At 46.5% G+C, this 15,195-nt stretch overlaps 2 protein-coding genes across 5 annotated transcripts; one reads left to right on the top strand and one right to left on the bottom strand.

Moving 5' to 3' along the window:
* The first annotated feature begins 1,897 nt into the window (after positions 1 to 1,897).
* On the top strand, positions 1,898 to 8,946 carry LOC118094459 (coenzyme Q-binding protein COQ10 homolog, mitochondrial). 2 transcript variants are annotated; one of them, XM_035134897.2, is made up of 5 exons: positions 1,902 to 2,108; positions 3,685 to 3,867; positions 5,026 to 5,218; positions 7,245 to 7,349; positions 8,339 to 8,946. In XM_035134897.2, exons 1-5 carry the CDS (start codon positions 2,026 to 2,028, stop codon positions 8,495 to 8,497), a joined length of 723 nt encoding a protein of 240 aa, XP_034990788.2. In that variant the 5' UTR covers positions 1,902 to 2,025; the 3' UTR covers positions 8,498 to 8,946. The 2 variants fall into 2 exon arrangements, with proteins under 2 accessions (XP_034990787.2, XP_034990788.2); XM_035134896.2 differs by having other exon boundaries at positions 1,898 to 2,108; positions 7,245 to 8,477.
* Positions 8,947 to 9,081: 135 nt separating this feature from the next.
* CISD3 (CDGSH iron sulfur domain 3) lies at positions 9,082 to 14,716 on the bottom strand. Of its 3 annotated transcripts, none has more exons than XR_009558457.1 (4): positions 13,992 to 14,380; positions 11,597 to 11,725; positions 10,690 to 10,953; positions 9,082 to 9,480 (listed from the first exon to the last, which is right to left on the bottom strand). XR_009558457.1 is itself a non-coding variant. In XM_035137178.2 (3 exons), exons 1-3 carry the CDS (start codon positions 14,475 to 14,477, stop codon positions 10,765 to 10,767), a joined length of 396 nt encoding a protein of 131 aa, XP_034993069.1. In that variant the 5' UTR covers positions 14,478 to 14,716; the 3' UTR covers positions 9,082 to 10,764. The 3 variants fall into 3 exon arrangements, 1 of the variants encoding a protein (XP_034993069.1); XR_009558456.1 differs by having other exon boundaries at positions 10,699 to 10,953; XM_035137178.2 differs by lacking the exon at positions 13,992 to 14,380 and adding an exon at positions 14,400 to 14,716 and having other exon boundaries at positions 9,082 to 10,953.
* Positions 14,717 to 15,195: the final 479 nt, after the last annotated feature.

Raw genomic sequence — 15,195 nt, 5'->3', positions numbered from 1 at the left:
AACTTCACCTCTCTCAATGAGGGAACCACCAGGAGGCCCTCGGAGCTGGATCTTCAAGCAAGCCATCTCCGCCCCATCATCCTTCTGACTTTGCTAATGGTGGAGCATTGCCTCCCATAATGCTCTCTCTTGCCACCCCATAGCAGCTGCAGTGAGTAAGGGGTGGGGTCATTTGTGACCCTTTCTGGCATCACCACACCAGTTTGGAAAGCCTGCCAACATGCTTCGCATTTTGCCTGCCTGTGGCTGTCATGATGGCAGTGGCTGACCCCTCAAAGAAATGGTGCCCAGCAGCTGTTAGGACTAGGCACCCGCCCAAAAGTGCCCTCTGTTGGGAGATTAGTATCCTAAGCACCTGAAGGCAAAGAACAATGAAGCTGCCAGACATGCTAAACCAGTCTCCCCACCCTGCTGCTCATTAACAGAGGATACCAAGAGAACATGATGACCATCCTGTGTGTTACCTTAAGAAACAAACCTGCCCCTTTTTGTTTCCCATTACAAGATTTGCAGAATACACCCCTGTCTTTTGTTTTATAACAACTGCCTTCAGATCCTATGTGCAGTGGGTTTCCAAATGCAGTCCTACTGCTTTTGGCAGCTATTTTGCCCAAGTCCCTCTGGAAGCTCTGGGCTGCGTGCCCATCTTTTGCCTTTAACAGCTGCATGAGTTCTCTCAGGGAGAAACGTCGTCCTGTTGAGGTTTTGCCTGTCATGCACATTTTAAGGGTACGGGAGCCTTGGCTGATGTAAAGGTGAATAATCCCACCTGGCTCCTATTTAACATGCTTGAGGCCAAGGAACAATTATAAAATAAATTTCTAGAGGAGTAACCATGTGTACCTGCAGTGCAAATGCAGCAAACAGTCATTTGGCATTAGATTTATTATGCCAAAAGCTTTCATGGGGTAGAGTCCACTTTATCCAATGCATCTGGATCCACAAAAGCTTGTGCTACAATAAAATCTGTTCGTTTTAAAGGAACTGCAAGACACTGTTGCATGAAAGCCAAAGACACTCTAGTTATGCAAAACATTCCCTCTGAACAGTAGGGGAATTGACAGGGCTTAATTAAAGCCGAAGATCAACCTTGGAATCTGCAAGCTATAAATCTCTGGTGATGCGGAAGTTGGATCTGAGTCCGGCAGCAGCATTATGACAGGTACTCTGCATGTGCTCAGAAGCACTTTTTCCCAAATATTGTAGGGCTGCCACTGCCAGCTCCAATTTAGCTCATAAGGGTTCCAAAGCTGAACCAAAAATAATAGAGGCCATCTGCTTTGTGTGTATATATTAGGACTAATCTCTTCTTTGTTAAATATACACATAACATTTTGTTAATAATGACAAAGTGGGGGCTTAACGCAAACAAGACCAGGCTCTTTCTACCCTCTTTCCATGTTCAGTCTCAGAGTGCCAAGCACAAATTGTTTCAAGGCTGTTTTAATCCAAAACAGTAGCTATAGCAGTTCCAGTAAAGGCACATTCCCATAGCTCAGTGGTAGAGCATCTGCTTTGCATGAAGAAAGTCCCAGATTCTATCCTTGATCTCTCCAAGCAGAGCTGGGTGAAGCCACTGTCTGAAATCCTGGAAAGCCACCGCCTGTCAAGTGTGCTGAGCTGGCGCAAGAGACTGAGCTGGTGCCAACAGGTCTCCTTGCCAAGGGCGAGGGAACCCAGGTGCGCTTCTGCGTAGAGGGGCTCCTCTCCGAACGCAACAAGGCTGGCTTACACCACATTTTGACGCGGTTACATGACCGTCTAAAAAGCGGGAAGCGGGGGCACCCATAAGGCCACCAAGTCCAGAGTCCAGCATTACCTAACTCTGCCTCACCCCCCCGCCGCCCCCAACCTCGGGCGCGCACGAGAAGGGCGGGGAAGGGGCTGGCCGGCCCTTCCGCAGACGCGCACAGGCAGACGCGCGCCCACCCTCCCCGGCGGTGACGCACTTGGATCTGGGTAACTTTTTAGGCGAGTCGCCGGCCCGTCCCGAGCACTCGGTTCTCTCTTGGTCAGCGTGAAGCGATGGCAGGAAGAAGCGGTCGCCTCGCCGCCGTCCGGGGATTGATGGAGATGGGCTCCCGCCCGCGATGCTCGAAAGGAGCCGGGTAAGAGAGGGAGCTGATCGGAGAAGGGAGGTTTTGGAGATCAGGGGATCCGGCTTCTTCCCCGCCGTTTCTGCCTTCTCCCTTAAATGCTTGCGCCCGCCTTCGGCGCGACAAGCCTTGCCCAAAGACGCAAACTTTCTGCCCGGAAAGCTTTTGGGCTGTTGAGCGCCCGTCACTTCTGAATTACAGAATCCTAGAAGGGACCACGAGGGAATCTTTTGCCCAAAGTGGGGCTCTAAGCACAACCTTGAGATTAAGAGTCTCATGCTCTACTGACTGAACTATTTGAATAGTAGTCCTAATGTTAATAGCAATATTCGAGTATTTGTCTGTAGTTTCTTTAAAGACATGGATACTCTTCATTTCCCTATCAAGAAGCTGCAGGTGGCTAACGGTGGAATTTAACCATTTAAAATATAAATTACGGCACAAAAAAATAAAATAGAAGTTAAACGCTAAAAGCAGCAGCTGAAGTATATATGGCATGGAACAGACCTAATTGGGAATAAGCTGAACTGAACTCATTGGGTACAGGTAGGTAGCCGTGTTGGTCTGGATCGTATCTGAAGAAGTGTGCATGCACACGAAAGCTCATACCAAAATAAAAACTTAGTTGGTCTTTAAGGTGCTACTGAAGGAATTTTTTTATTGAACTCATTGGGGGTTACCTTCTGTGTATATGATATAGGTTCTAAGCATAGGTTTCAGCTGCTAAGGTCCCATTTAAGTAAATGGACCTTACCATAACATTTTAGCAGAGATGTTTTAAAACGTTCCAACTATTATTCAATGAATAATAATTTAAGTGAATTATGTAATATCAATAAAAATAGTGCATTCTCCTTGATTGTGTTTATTATCAGCGATTGATTAATTAAAATAGGGTGCAATCCTACCAAAATATAACATCCTGAATTCCCATGGATTTCAGTGGGAGAGTGACATTATAGTCAGTCACAACTGTCCCATTAAGAACAATAGGTTGTGCAGCCAGTTTAATTCAGAAGTAGCAAGTGTCCCGCTGCTGGAGGCAAACTGGGAAGTGCCGCCCTGCCCTGCCCTGCCCCTGCCACCGTACCTGTTGCTACCAGTGCCGCTTTTCCTCCTGCCCTGCTGCTTCTGCTGCTGGCAGAGAAGTGGTGCCAACACATCAGCTCCAATTTTGGTCATTTCTAGCCAAAAACAGTGCTTCTGTACCAGTGGAGGAGTGAGTGGGGCAGGTGAGGTGCCCCTCAGGAGTTTGTGCTGCCTGAGGCAGCTGTCTCTGGCTACCTAATGGCAGAGCCGGTTCCGTAGCTAAGCATGCCTGGAATTGCAGCCTTAATATGTTTCACTTGGGATGGCCTGTGCCCATATTAGAACATGCCTTACTAATTAATAACAAAAGATCAGCAGGAGGAAAAAACTGAATGTAACTGGTTTGAGCATTTCCCACCTTCCCCTTCTAGGTACTTCTAAGAAAGTGCTGATTTCTCAATAGTGGTAGCTTTCCATTTCCCCCTCTGGCTGAGAAATGGACACTCCCTTCTCCTTACAGATTCCCTTATTTGGTACTTGCTTTCCTCTTTCCATGCAGATTGCATTTGCCACCTTGCAGGCGCTTCAGCTCCAAAAGGGTTCTTGCCCCTTGTACCCTGAAGACCTGCTCCTCCCTGGCTTCATGGTCAACCACCAAACAGCAGAGCCGGCCCTTCCTGAGTCTGGCAGCCCCCCTGCTTGGTGCCAAGCGGATGGAGTATGCAGAAGTGCGTCAGCTCCCGTGAGTATGCCGAAAGAAGGAGCGACACCCCCCCCCCAGCTTAGTTCTTACTGAGCGTTGTAAAACTTTATCTGAGCTAAATTGCCAACATGGGTTTGCACAATGGAAATGATCCTACATTTTTAAAAATGTGTTTTATTTATTTTTCATGGTATACTGTAGAACAGGCATGTCCAACTCCCAAGAGACTGTGATCTACTCCCACTATAAAAAAACTGGCAGTGATCTACCCATTGAATTGATCAAAGTTGAGCTTTTTTTGGGAGAGGAAGTTGTTGAACTCATTCCCCTGGCATCATAAAAAATACAGAAAAGAACCCAAAGGACATCTAGTCTGACCCCCCGAGTGCAGGTTCTTCAGTACTGGATGCTACTACAGTTCATTACCTTAACTCAGTAGGAGAACATCTGTTTTGCATGCAGAAGGTTTCATGTTCAGTCCCCAGCATCTTCTGGTCAAGCTGGGAATGTGTCTGGCCTGAAATCTTGGCCAGTCAGTGTCAGCAATACTGAGCTAGATGAGCAAATTTTCTGACGCATAAGGTAGCTTCCCTGATATATAACTATCCAGATTCTGTTTAAATATTTCCAGCAGAGGCAAGCCCACCTTCTCCTGCAGCAGCTTGTTCCACTGTCAAAACAGCTTTTACTGTTACGAAGCCAAAACCTGCCTCCTTGTCATTTTCACCCATTGTTCCTAGCCTTGCACTCTGCAGCAACACTTTTCTATTTGATGGGAGTTGTGCATTTTTGTTGTGTTTTTTTTAATATGACTGGGGCACTACAATCGGACTTGTAGTTCAGCAGAGAGGATTGCATCCAGTGTTACTCCTTTGCAGAGTGGGACCCCTGAGAACTACCATGCTTAGCTGATGCTACTGCCTCAGGCCTCTGCTTGCTGCACTCTGCACATGACTCAGAAACACCCTCTTATTTTTTAGTTCACACATTCCAGAGATCAGAAACAGGTTCTGTGGTGATGCTTAGCTCAAGAAGAGCAGTTCCCATATATATTAGAAGGGGTGTGTGTGTGTGTGAGAGAGAGAGAGAGAGAAGCAAGAAAGCCACGTTCCTTATACAGCCTTTGTGCTTTGCCACTTCCCCCCACCCCAGGCCAATCATTCTCACTCATTGCCTTTGCACCTCCTTCTCCTGCAGGTATTCCATTGAGCAGATCTACAATACAGTGGCAGATGTGGGCAGCTACCAGTTGTTTGTGCCCTGGTGCACCGGCTCCCGTGTCATTTCCCATCGCAACGGGTTCCTGCAGGCTGAACTAGAAGTGGGATTCCCTCCTGTGGTTCAGCGCTATGTCTCCGACATATCCTTGGTGCCTCACCATCAGATCCGGGTAAGGAAGCATTGGAGGGGGGGTGTTATGCTTTGGGTGTTTCCTTAGATGACCTGCTGGTGAGGTTTCATGAGTGCTTGTTTTGTCACAGGCCACTTTATAAACCAAGGGATTGAAATATATCCCCTCGCAGAAGCCACACTCACTCACCTGAAAGATTTTATCCCAGGATCCCAGTCATTTGTGCTTACCAGGGATGGGTGGGGGGAAGCCTTTAGCCATCCAGTTCTGCTGAACCACAACTACCATTCTCCCTGACCCTTAGCAGAAATCTGAGAAATGCTTACAATCTTCATTTCTTTCGGCTAAGGGCTCATCTGTGTCAAGTGGGGTTGTTTTAGTTGTCGAGGCTACCTGCTGTGAACTTTGAAAACTGTCAGTCTAAAAGCAAACACACTGAGTTATTCTTTCTTAGTAACTTGTGGCCCAGGATTATGATTTCCAAAATTTGCCGGGTGAGAGCTATTGCCATCATACCAGTTTTAATCTGGTTTCAGTTTTATGATGTAGCAGCTCCTTAACTCACTTCCCCTCTCTGGCACATGCCTTCCTTCACATGGCGATAAATAACACCCAGGGAGAAAAGATGTCAGTGGATACTGGAAGCTTCAAAAAGTTAATTCACCAGAGCAAAGAGTCCTGTTGCTCCCAACACAAGGTCTTTTGGAACTCGCTGCTGTGAGGGCCTGCAATGTTGAAACTATAGATGTGGAGATTTCTGTTATCTCCACCTGTGACCTGGGATTGCAAATGAGTGTTTCAAGGAGAGGCAGACAGACCTAGCTGGGTTTGTGTTCTCATCAGAGGAGAGAGCCCTAGAGATGTATAGTGTTCTTAATTTTATTTACAGATATAGTGGTTGATTACAAAGAAAGCAAGGAGCATATACACTCCTAGAGAGCAGCAGATCCACTAACTCAAATCACATTTCCAGAAAGGGAGAGAGACGAGCACCCATTGTGCTTTCATCTCACAAGACTGCTTTCTCAGCTTCTGACTCTGGCTGTGTACACACCATACACTTAAAGCCCAAAGTGCATGGCTTCCTGCAAAGAATCCTGGGAACTGCAATTTGGTAAAAGTGTTGGGAATTGTAGCACAGTAGGCAAATTCCCAGGACTCATAGTGGTGCAGAAAGTGATTTAATTGTATGGTGTGCATGTGACCAGAGGTTCATTACAAACTGCAAAGCTGTGTTGTTTTTTAAAAATGTATACCCCCCCCCCCCAAGCATGGGCACTGGCAGGATGGGAAAATGTGCCCCTCCAGAGATTGATGGACTCAACTCCCAACAGCCGTAGCCAGTATGTTCAATGAATGGGGCTAATGAGAGTTGTGGTGCAACAGCATCAGGATGACTATAGTTTCCACATTTTTTATATTAAGCTGAGAACTGAGGCTGCCCATGCTACCTCACTCCAGAATATAATTTATGTTTCTCTATCACTATCTGGAACAGATCCATCTGCAGAAACACAGTTTATCATTTGACCACATTCTTGTGCTACTGAATTCTGGACCCAGTATCAAATTCTGTGCTCGGGTTGAATCTTAGTAAACTGCATATAACTCTGGTTGTTTGAGAGGGCTTCTATGCTTGGAATTTCTGACCTAGCATCACTCTTTTTATAAGATTTCAAATTAGTGTAATTACTTCATACTAAAGCCATGGGTAAAGCTCATGCACTGCACTTTGGGTGTGCTGATCCCTGTGATTTCCCCAAATGTGGGAAACTCAGCCGCAGAGTTTGTCCCAATTCCTATCTGTCTAGGGTAAATGAAAACTTGCAACAGCGGGTTTGTTGAACCCATGACATTGCTTTTTGGGGTATTTGAACTGATTTCAAAACAGGTAGGTAGCCGTGTTGGTCTGCCGTAGTCGAAACAAAAAAATTCCTTCCAGTAGCACCTTAGAGACCAACTAAGTTTGTTATTGGTATGAGCTTTCGTGTGCATGTACACTTCTTCAGATACTTGATTTCAAAACTGTGAGCACTAACCCTGTGCTGTTTTCTCTACCCTTCAGGTTGTGAGTAATGAGGGACAGTTGTTTCAGCATCTGGAAACACTGTGGCAGTTTGAACCAGGACGTCCAGGGCAGCTGGACAGCAGCTGCACGCTAAAGTTTTACGTAAGTGCCCTTTGTATGCCAGCTCCTAGCGGGGGTGTGACTTGCAAGGCCAATAGGATGTGCGCTAAGAGCTGCATGTTGGCAAAGTCCCGTTTCATCATAGGTTCAAAGATTACGCTGGAGGACTTATTGCAGCTTTGTCAATATGTGTCATTAATTGATTAGGTACTTCCACAGTTGCCTTTTTTATAAAAAAAAAAGTATTGATTGCCTTTCATAAGCAGAGATGTGTCAGCTGCTAGGAGTCTTATTCAGCTACTTGTGCAACTTTCAGTATTTGGGCCTACACATTCACCCACGTATCTTCACAGCCACAAGAAGTAGAAAGGTGGTTAAAAACAACTACTACTCCTCTTGAAGTTCTCATAAATTTGAATTCTGCATGCAGAAATGCAAAATACAGCCCTAAATTTGCAGAATCAAATCTCACTCATTTGCCACATAAATTGTCTCCAATGCCCAAGAGTGATGCTGCATTGGGGGAAATTAAAATAGCAGACCTAGCTGCCTATCGGAGCACTAGGCCAATTTCCCTCCTCCCAAGTAGACTCCAAGGCAGGTATTGGGCCCTGACAGCTGCCCAAGGTTGCCAGATGTGACTGCTCACCTTGGCATAAGAATGCCGCCATACCCTGCAAGTGTTCCAGAAACAGGGCATCCCATTGTTTCTCTCAAGAGAACGGCAGCCATTTTGGATGCCACCATTTTTGCACGTTTTCACTCCAGCATTCCATCCTCAAGCGCTTTTGGGGGGTCACATGTTTTGGGGCACCGTCCCCCAAAAAGCACTTTTTTCAGGGGAAAATAATGGCGTGAAATTGTGCAAGATCATGGCATCCAAAATGGCCACCATTCTCTCACAAGAAAATATGGGAGTATGGCATCTCTGAAGATTGTGTGCTGGATTTTGCTGTCAAGGTGTTGGAGGATATGTAATACTCTTCTCCCCTCTCTTCTCGGTGTATTAATCGTTTTTATCTCCCTCCCAGGTCTCCTTTGAATTCAAGTCAGTTCTGCATTCCCAAATGGCTAACCTCTTCTTTGATGAGGTAGCCAAGCGGATGGTGTCAGCCTTTGAGCAACGGTTAAAGAAACTGTACAGTCCACAGGCTGCAAGCCAACCACACAAGGCAGTTTGCTGCACGTGACGAATAGCCTCATATTTACTGAAGTATGGGGCATCTTTCCTGGTCTACAGAAGAACATTCCTCTTTACCATCATGCCTGGATCTCTTTCTTTTTAAGGACGTTGCTTTGTGTTTTTAATTTATATATCTATATCTATATATATTTATTAACACTATACCGTGATTCTCCTATCTCACAGCAGTTGCATACAACAAAGCTGCCAACATAAATGCATATTCAGTGACAAGATAATATGGAAGGATATTGCTTTATTTATGCCTATTTAACTCGCAAAACCCTTGGAATACATTATTCCATTGATGATATTATTTTATTGAGAGTTTTATTCTAAGTTAATTTATTTTATATTTAATTCTGCTGGTCTTGAGTCCTTACCTCAAAGGAGACTCCTGGCAATGATTGACAAAAGCAAATGTATGGAATTTTGTGAAAAGAGAGAGAGAGGAAGAGGGAGGGAGGGAGGGAGGGAGGGAGGGAGGGAGGGGGAGAGAGAGAGAGAGAGAGAGAGAGAGAGAGAGAGAGAGAGATTTAATGGCGATTCTAAAAAATAATAATTCCACTGGGTGTTTTTTTTAAAAAAACCCGTGCTGCTTTATTTATTTTATTTTAAATGCCAATAAAACTTGAATACTTACAATACTTCCCAAGCCCCAATTCTTCTTTTACTTTCTGAAAACCTTTTAGTACAACCACTGGAATGTTTTTTCATCCTAAGCCTTCCTGATACAACACAGGTTCTCCAAGGCTCTGTGAGGAACAGTTCTAGGATAGGTCAAAAGCTCCTGGGAAAAGCAAGCTTCTGGGAAGTGGGTCAAGGAGCAGCAGGGACGTGAGCTTTGCTTCCTGCATTAGCACACAGTGGGAACATACTGGAATGTGTGAGCTGACCAGGAAGCTGAGTAACCGTACAAAAATCTCGATGACAGAAGAGCTCTTGCCCTTTTCCTGTTTTCTTCCTCAGCCTTGATGCCCTTTGACTATCCTGTAAACACATGCAAGTTTGTTACTGCATTAAGAACTGGAAAAGAATACTGAGAATATGAGAAGCACTTAAAATTTCTAATAAGTTGAAGAAACTCAAATTCCATTGGAATCCCTTGCTCCAGGGGTGGGGAACCTTTGTCCCTCTAAATCAGGCATCCCCAGATGTTTTGGACTACAATTTCCATCTTCCCCGACCACTGGTCCTGTTAGCTAGGGATCATGGGAGTTGTAGGCCAAAACATCTGGAGGGCCGCAGTTTGGGGATGCCTGCTCTAGATGTTGCTGAACAAATTTAATAAGCAATAATAAGACCTATAACTCCCATCAGGCCCAGTCAAGAGTGGCAATGGCCAGGGAGGATGGGAGTTACAGTTCAGCAACAGCTGGAGGGGTGAAGGTTCCCTACATCTGCCTTACTCCTAGGACTGAGAGAATATAAAGATGTCTGCAATGAGCATAGGAGGAATGACAGCTGGTAGGAACACAGAAGAAATGTCATGGTGCATTTGCAGCAGCGCAACTGGATGCCTTCATCTGCCCCAGCTGCAACAAAACAAGTCTCTCCCATATCGGTCTCTACAGCTATAACAGGCACTGTAACCTTCCAGCAGTTTGACTTCACTCCTAAAGACACACTCATTCTCCTGGGACAGCCAGATGCCAACAAGATGTCACTAAGCAGTTAAAACAAGTAGCTAGGATTGACTGCCAGAAAGCAGCCTGGCATGATGATATCTGACTGTCCCCTTCTGCACAGGTCTTTGTACCTGATGTGGCTGGAACACTGAATTGCTGACAGGGTTGGCTTCTTAAGCAACAGAGATGACGCCTAGAAAGCTGGCATTCCGCCGAGTGGCAGAACTGTTCTAAGGGCATCGAAGGCTGTGCCTTTGGGCAGCAAGCCCTGTGGACTTTGATGCCAGCCAACCCCATTATGCTCATGCAAGCAAATTTAGCTATGGAACAAACCTAGACATTCCCTCTGTTTCTCAAATCTAGTGGTGAGTGCCAAGCATGATATAACTAAAATGGCACCACCCAAGAAGAGGGAGGTCACTGCATGCCTGGGTAGGGGTGGAATCTCAAAGGTATTCAGAATAAAGAAACAAAAATATTTAATTTCTATTTTCAAAAAAAGTTTAATTAAAAATAAAGAAATGGGGGTGGAGGGACAGAAAGCGGCAAATTCCCAGCCATTGAAACATACATGTACCGCATGCTTGATTCGTCCAGTCGGTTTCTGTACTGTATATGAAACTCTATATATGAAGTTCTCCTTCCTTCAGCACAACTGTGGGTGGGAATGGAGATCAGCTTTCTGCACAAAATCTTCCTTGTGGGTGCCATCACAGTATGGAGGGTTCTTGGTGTATTTGCAGCCACAAAGCCAGGCCTCTTTTGCCTCCTCCAGTTTGAATCTCAGGGGAGAGATTTCCGGGGCACATCTATTATGGGACCCATCACAGAATGGCTGTTGTAGAAAAACAAAAGCAAGAGTTTTTTTTTTTACTGCCAATGGAGTTTCCATTACAGTTTTGGTGTTGATGCATCAGAGTCCTAGCAAATCAGTTGGGACTGCGTAAATAAAACCAGCACCACTTTTTGAGTGGTACGTGGCGCTGTGGTCTAAACCATTGAGCCTCTTGGGCTTGCCGATCAGAAGGTCGGCAGTTCGAATCCCCATGATGGAGTGAGCTCCCGTTGCTCTGTCCCAGCTCCTGCCAACCTAGCAGTTCGAAAGCACGCCAGTGCAAGTAGATAAATAGGTACTGCTCTGGCAGGAAGATAAACAGCGTTTCCGTGCACTGCTCTGGTTTCACCAGAAGCGGCTTAGTCATGCTGGCCACATGACTCAGAAAAAACTGTGCGGACAAATGCCGGCTCCCTCGGCCTGTATAGCGAGATGAGCGCCGCAACCCCAGAGTCGTCTGCGACTGGACTTAACTATCAGGGGTCCTTTACCTTTACCTTTGGTTGGGCTGAGGCAAGGATTTCTGCAACCTCTCTGCTCTTGGAAACCATGATCCCATAGACGCAAGAACTGCAGCATTTTGTTTATTTATTTCACAAGATTTTTATACAGAGGGAAATCTGGAAGGACTACAGAGGGTTACCTGCTTTTGGCTGTGACCACAGGCACACCATGCATAATGCTTCCCTGCTGCTAAGTCCACCTGAAAGGGTTGTTTGGCTGCGATCACTGGCCGGACTGAAGATGCTGAAGCAGTTGAACGGATCCTAATCTGCAATGTGATCAGGGTGGGAGTGGTGGGAAAAAAATGAACATTATGAAAGGGCAGCAGGCTAGCTAGTGAACAGGCTTGCTGGAGTCAGCAGCTGACCACCAGCAAACTTCCCTGCAGCCTCATTTCCCAGGGCACAGGAGGAATTAAAGGCATTGTGGGGAGCTTCCTGGTTGCAACCCAACAAGCCCTATCCTGGCATGCAGAAGATGACAGAAGCAGGAAGAAGCTCAAGCTCTCCTTGTATCTGGACCCCAATCGACTCCATGAGGTGGAGATGCACAAGTTTCGTTTCTGCACACAACATGCTGCAGAAAGCAGGACACACACTTGTCTCGTTTTTTGCTACAGCTCTTATAATGATCAGCTAGGAAGGTAATGGTTCAGTAAGCCTAATGGAAGAGTCGCCACCAGGTGGCAGTTCAGAGAAGGCCAAAGGCTACTGGTCATTTAGCAGAGCAGATGGCTTAATCCCAAGTGCATTTCGGTCATCTGGTTTTTGGTATATACAAGTCCACCTTCTGGCACACACAGGTTTCAACTGATCAACATATTTCCCGGGTCAAAATGACTAATGGAAATGTGATCAGGATGGGAGTGGGACTTCCTTGAGTCATAAGAATTATTTGATCAGCACTTTGGCCTTTCTGCTCCTGATGTGCCATTGTGAAGGCTGATCACTGTGGGAGTTTCTGTGGTTGATGGGTGAACACGAGAAAAGCCCTGCTGGGCCCCTCTAGTCCAGGATTCTGCTCTCATAGGGGCCAACCAGATGCCTATGGGAAGCCCAGAAGCAGCACAATAGTACAACAGGTATTCACAGGCATGTTGCCTTTGCCATTGAAGGTAGAAGATACCCATCATGATTAGCAGCCGCTGGCCTGGCTTGTAGCAAGGAGAGGACAGAACTTATCGGTTTGCGGGTTTCCTCTGCCCCCAACTCTATTATACAAATAATGTTATCTATACTCATATAAATAGTTTAATACTAGTCACGGCTTTTGTTTTATTTCATAAAATGTATACCCCACTTGATTGTAGAAAAAAATAAAAGTCTCAAAGCTGATGATAAAAAGACAATTTTGGTAAAAAAATTACAGCTCTACTTCAAAACATACAAAAGTTAAAATACTAAAATAGATTAAAATTAGTTCAACTTTCTAAGCAAAGAAGACAGTGAAAGCGCCTGCATGATCTCAACAGGAGGCAGGGAGCTCCAAAGTGTAGGTGCCACTACAGTAAACGACTTTATTCTTGCAAATGCGGAATGGGTCGAGCCAGCACATTTGGGGTAAGGTTTTTGCCCAAAGAAACTGTAGACTGCTAAGGGGTAGGCAATTCCCAGGATTCCCTGGTGAGGGGCATGAAAATCTGCTTAAAATCTCTGCCGCAAATATGCACATAAGCGTGATTCGTCCCACCCCCTTAACTCAGTTGCATCCATAATCAGGAGTACTAAAGGAGCGTGCTCTGCCTTCCCAATGTGAGCAGAGAGACTCAACCCGTGTCTCAACTGACCCGTGTCTCAACTGATGCATGTGCGAATTCGGAAGCAGAAGTTGCTTGGGCTACGGGCTCAATCGACCCCACGCCCAAAGGTCAAGGTGCAGTTGGCTTCAGCGGGGCTTTGACACCGAGCAAGTGTGAGATTTTACTTTCTTGGGTTCCATGATCACTGCAGATGGTGACAGCAGTCACGAAATTAAAACAAAATAAAAAAATTCCTTCAGTAGCACCTTAAAGACCAACTAAGTTTATATTTTGGTATGAGCTTTCGTGTGCATGCACACTTCTTCAGATACACTAGAAGTGTGCATGCACACGAAAGCTCATACCAAAATATAAACTTAGTTGGTCTTTAAGGTGCTACTGAAGGAATTTTTTTATTTTGCTTCGACTCAGACCAACACGGCTACCTACCTGTAACGAAATTAAAAGACGCTTGCTTCTTGGGAGCATAGCTGCCAAGTTTTCCCTTTTCTCGCGAGGAAGCCTATTCAGCTATGCTTGGGAGAAAAGCAATGACAAACCTAGACAGCATCTTAAAAAGCAGAGACATCACCTTGCCGACAAAGGTCCGTATAGTTAAAGCTATGGTTTTCCCAGTAGTGATGTATGGGAAGTGAGAGCTGGACCATAAAGAAGGCTGATCGCCGAAGAATTGATGCTTTTGAATTATGGTGCTGGAGGAGACTCTTGAGAGTCCCATGGACTGCAAAAAGGTCAAACCTATCCATTCTGAAGGAAATCAGCCCTGAGTACTCACTGGAAGATCCTGAAGCTGAGGCTCCAATACTTTGGCCACCTCATGAGAAGAGAAGACTCCCTGGAAAAGAAGACCCTGATGTTGGGAAAGATGGAGGGCACTAGGAGAAGGGGACGACAGAGGACGAGATAGCTGGACAGTGATCTCGAACATGAGTCTGACCAAACTGCGGGAGGCAGTGGAAGACAGGAGTGCCTGGTGTGCTCTGGTCCATGGGGTCACGAAGAGTCGGACACGACTAAACGACTAAACAACAACAACAAAGTGTGACTCGGCCTGCAGCCTCCACGGAATCGCCCTTTGGGTGCAAAAGCAACGCGCGTGCAAACGACGCCCAGACTCCACTGGCTCGGCGCGCTTGTGAAGCCTCCTGCCGACTCCCGCGGCTCTCGCGGCGGCGGCGCTCACCTGGGGGGAGGCGAGCCGGCGGAAGAAGGAGCCAGCCGCGCTCGAGAGGGCAGCGCCGGCTCCTCGCAGCGCAGGCATCTCTCGCAGCTGAGAGGCGCCAGCGGAACTCCGCCCCCGGGGAAGGGGTCACCTTCTCTTGCGGTCCCCCGCGCAAAGGCACCAGCCCCACCGGAAGCCTCAGGTGTTTCTGTTTCCGCCCCGCCGACAGCCCCTGTACCAGCGACGAAAGGTTCCTAGCTGGCTCTTGAGGGAGCTCGAAGCCCGGGGAGGAAGGGGACAGGCGGTTAACCTTTTGCCCTGAGGCTGCGCTTTGGAGAGAGAGACGGAGAGACAGACCCAAACCGCCGCCGAGCTCTTCGACCATTGCATTTGCTCAGGCGCCTTCCTTGCAGGGAGGAGTGCCGGTTGCTAAATAACACAAATAAAAGTAATGAATGGCCATATTTTGTGGGGGGTTTGTTAGCATCCAAATACAAACGTCAAGGGGTTAATTGCAAGAGCTGTAGAACCCCCAGTTCCAAATGAGAGGGCTGCCCCCCCAATTTCTGCACCCATAGGGTGTCCACACACGTCAGCATGCTCTGCGATGTACACGTATGGTGTCAGCACGCTGACATCATGCAACCCTGAGCCCCCTGCATCATGGAGGCAAGGCAGCGCATGTGTGTGCTGCTGTCTGCCTCAGAGTTAGTCTGGAGTCCTAGTAACAACTTACCAGTAAGTCCTGCCCACCTGCATTTTATATTTTATAATTGTATATTGTATAATCTGCAAGTTTGTGCAGCGCACAAAGTAA

This window comes from Zootoca vivipara, chromosome 13 (assembly GCF_963506605.1).
Source record: "Zootoca vivipara chromosome 13, rZooViv1.1, whole genome shotgun sequence".
Taxonomy (NCBI): domain Eukaryota; kingdom Metazoa; phylum Chordata; class Lepidosauria; order Squamata; family Lacertidae; genus Zootoca; species Zootoca vivipara.
The sequence above is the reverse complement of the archived record's forward strand: the minus strand, read 5'-3'. Positions and strand labels throughout refer to the sequence as shown.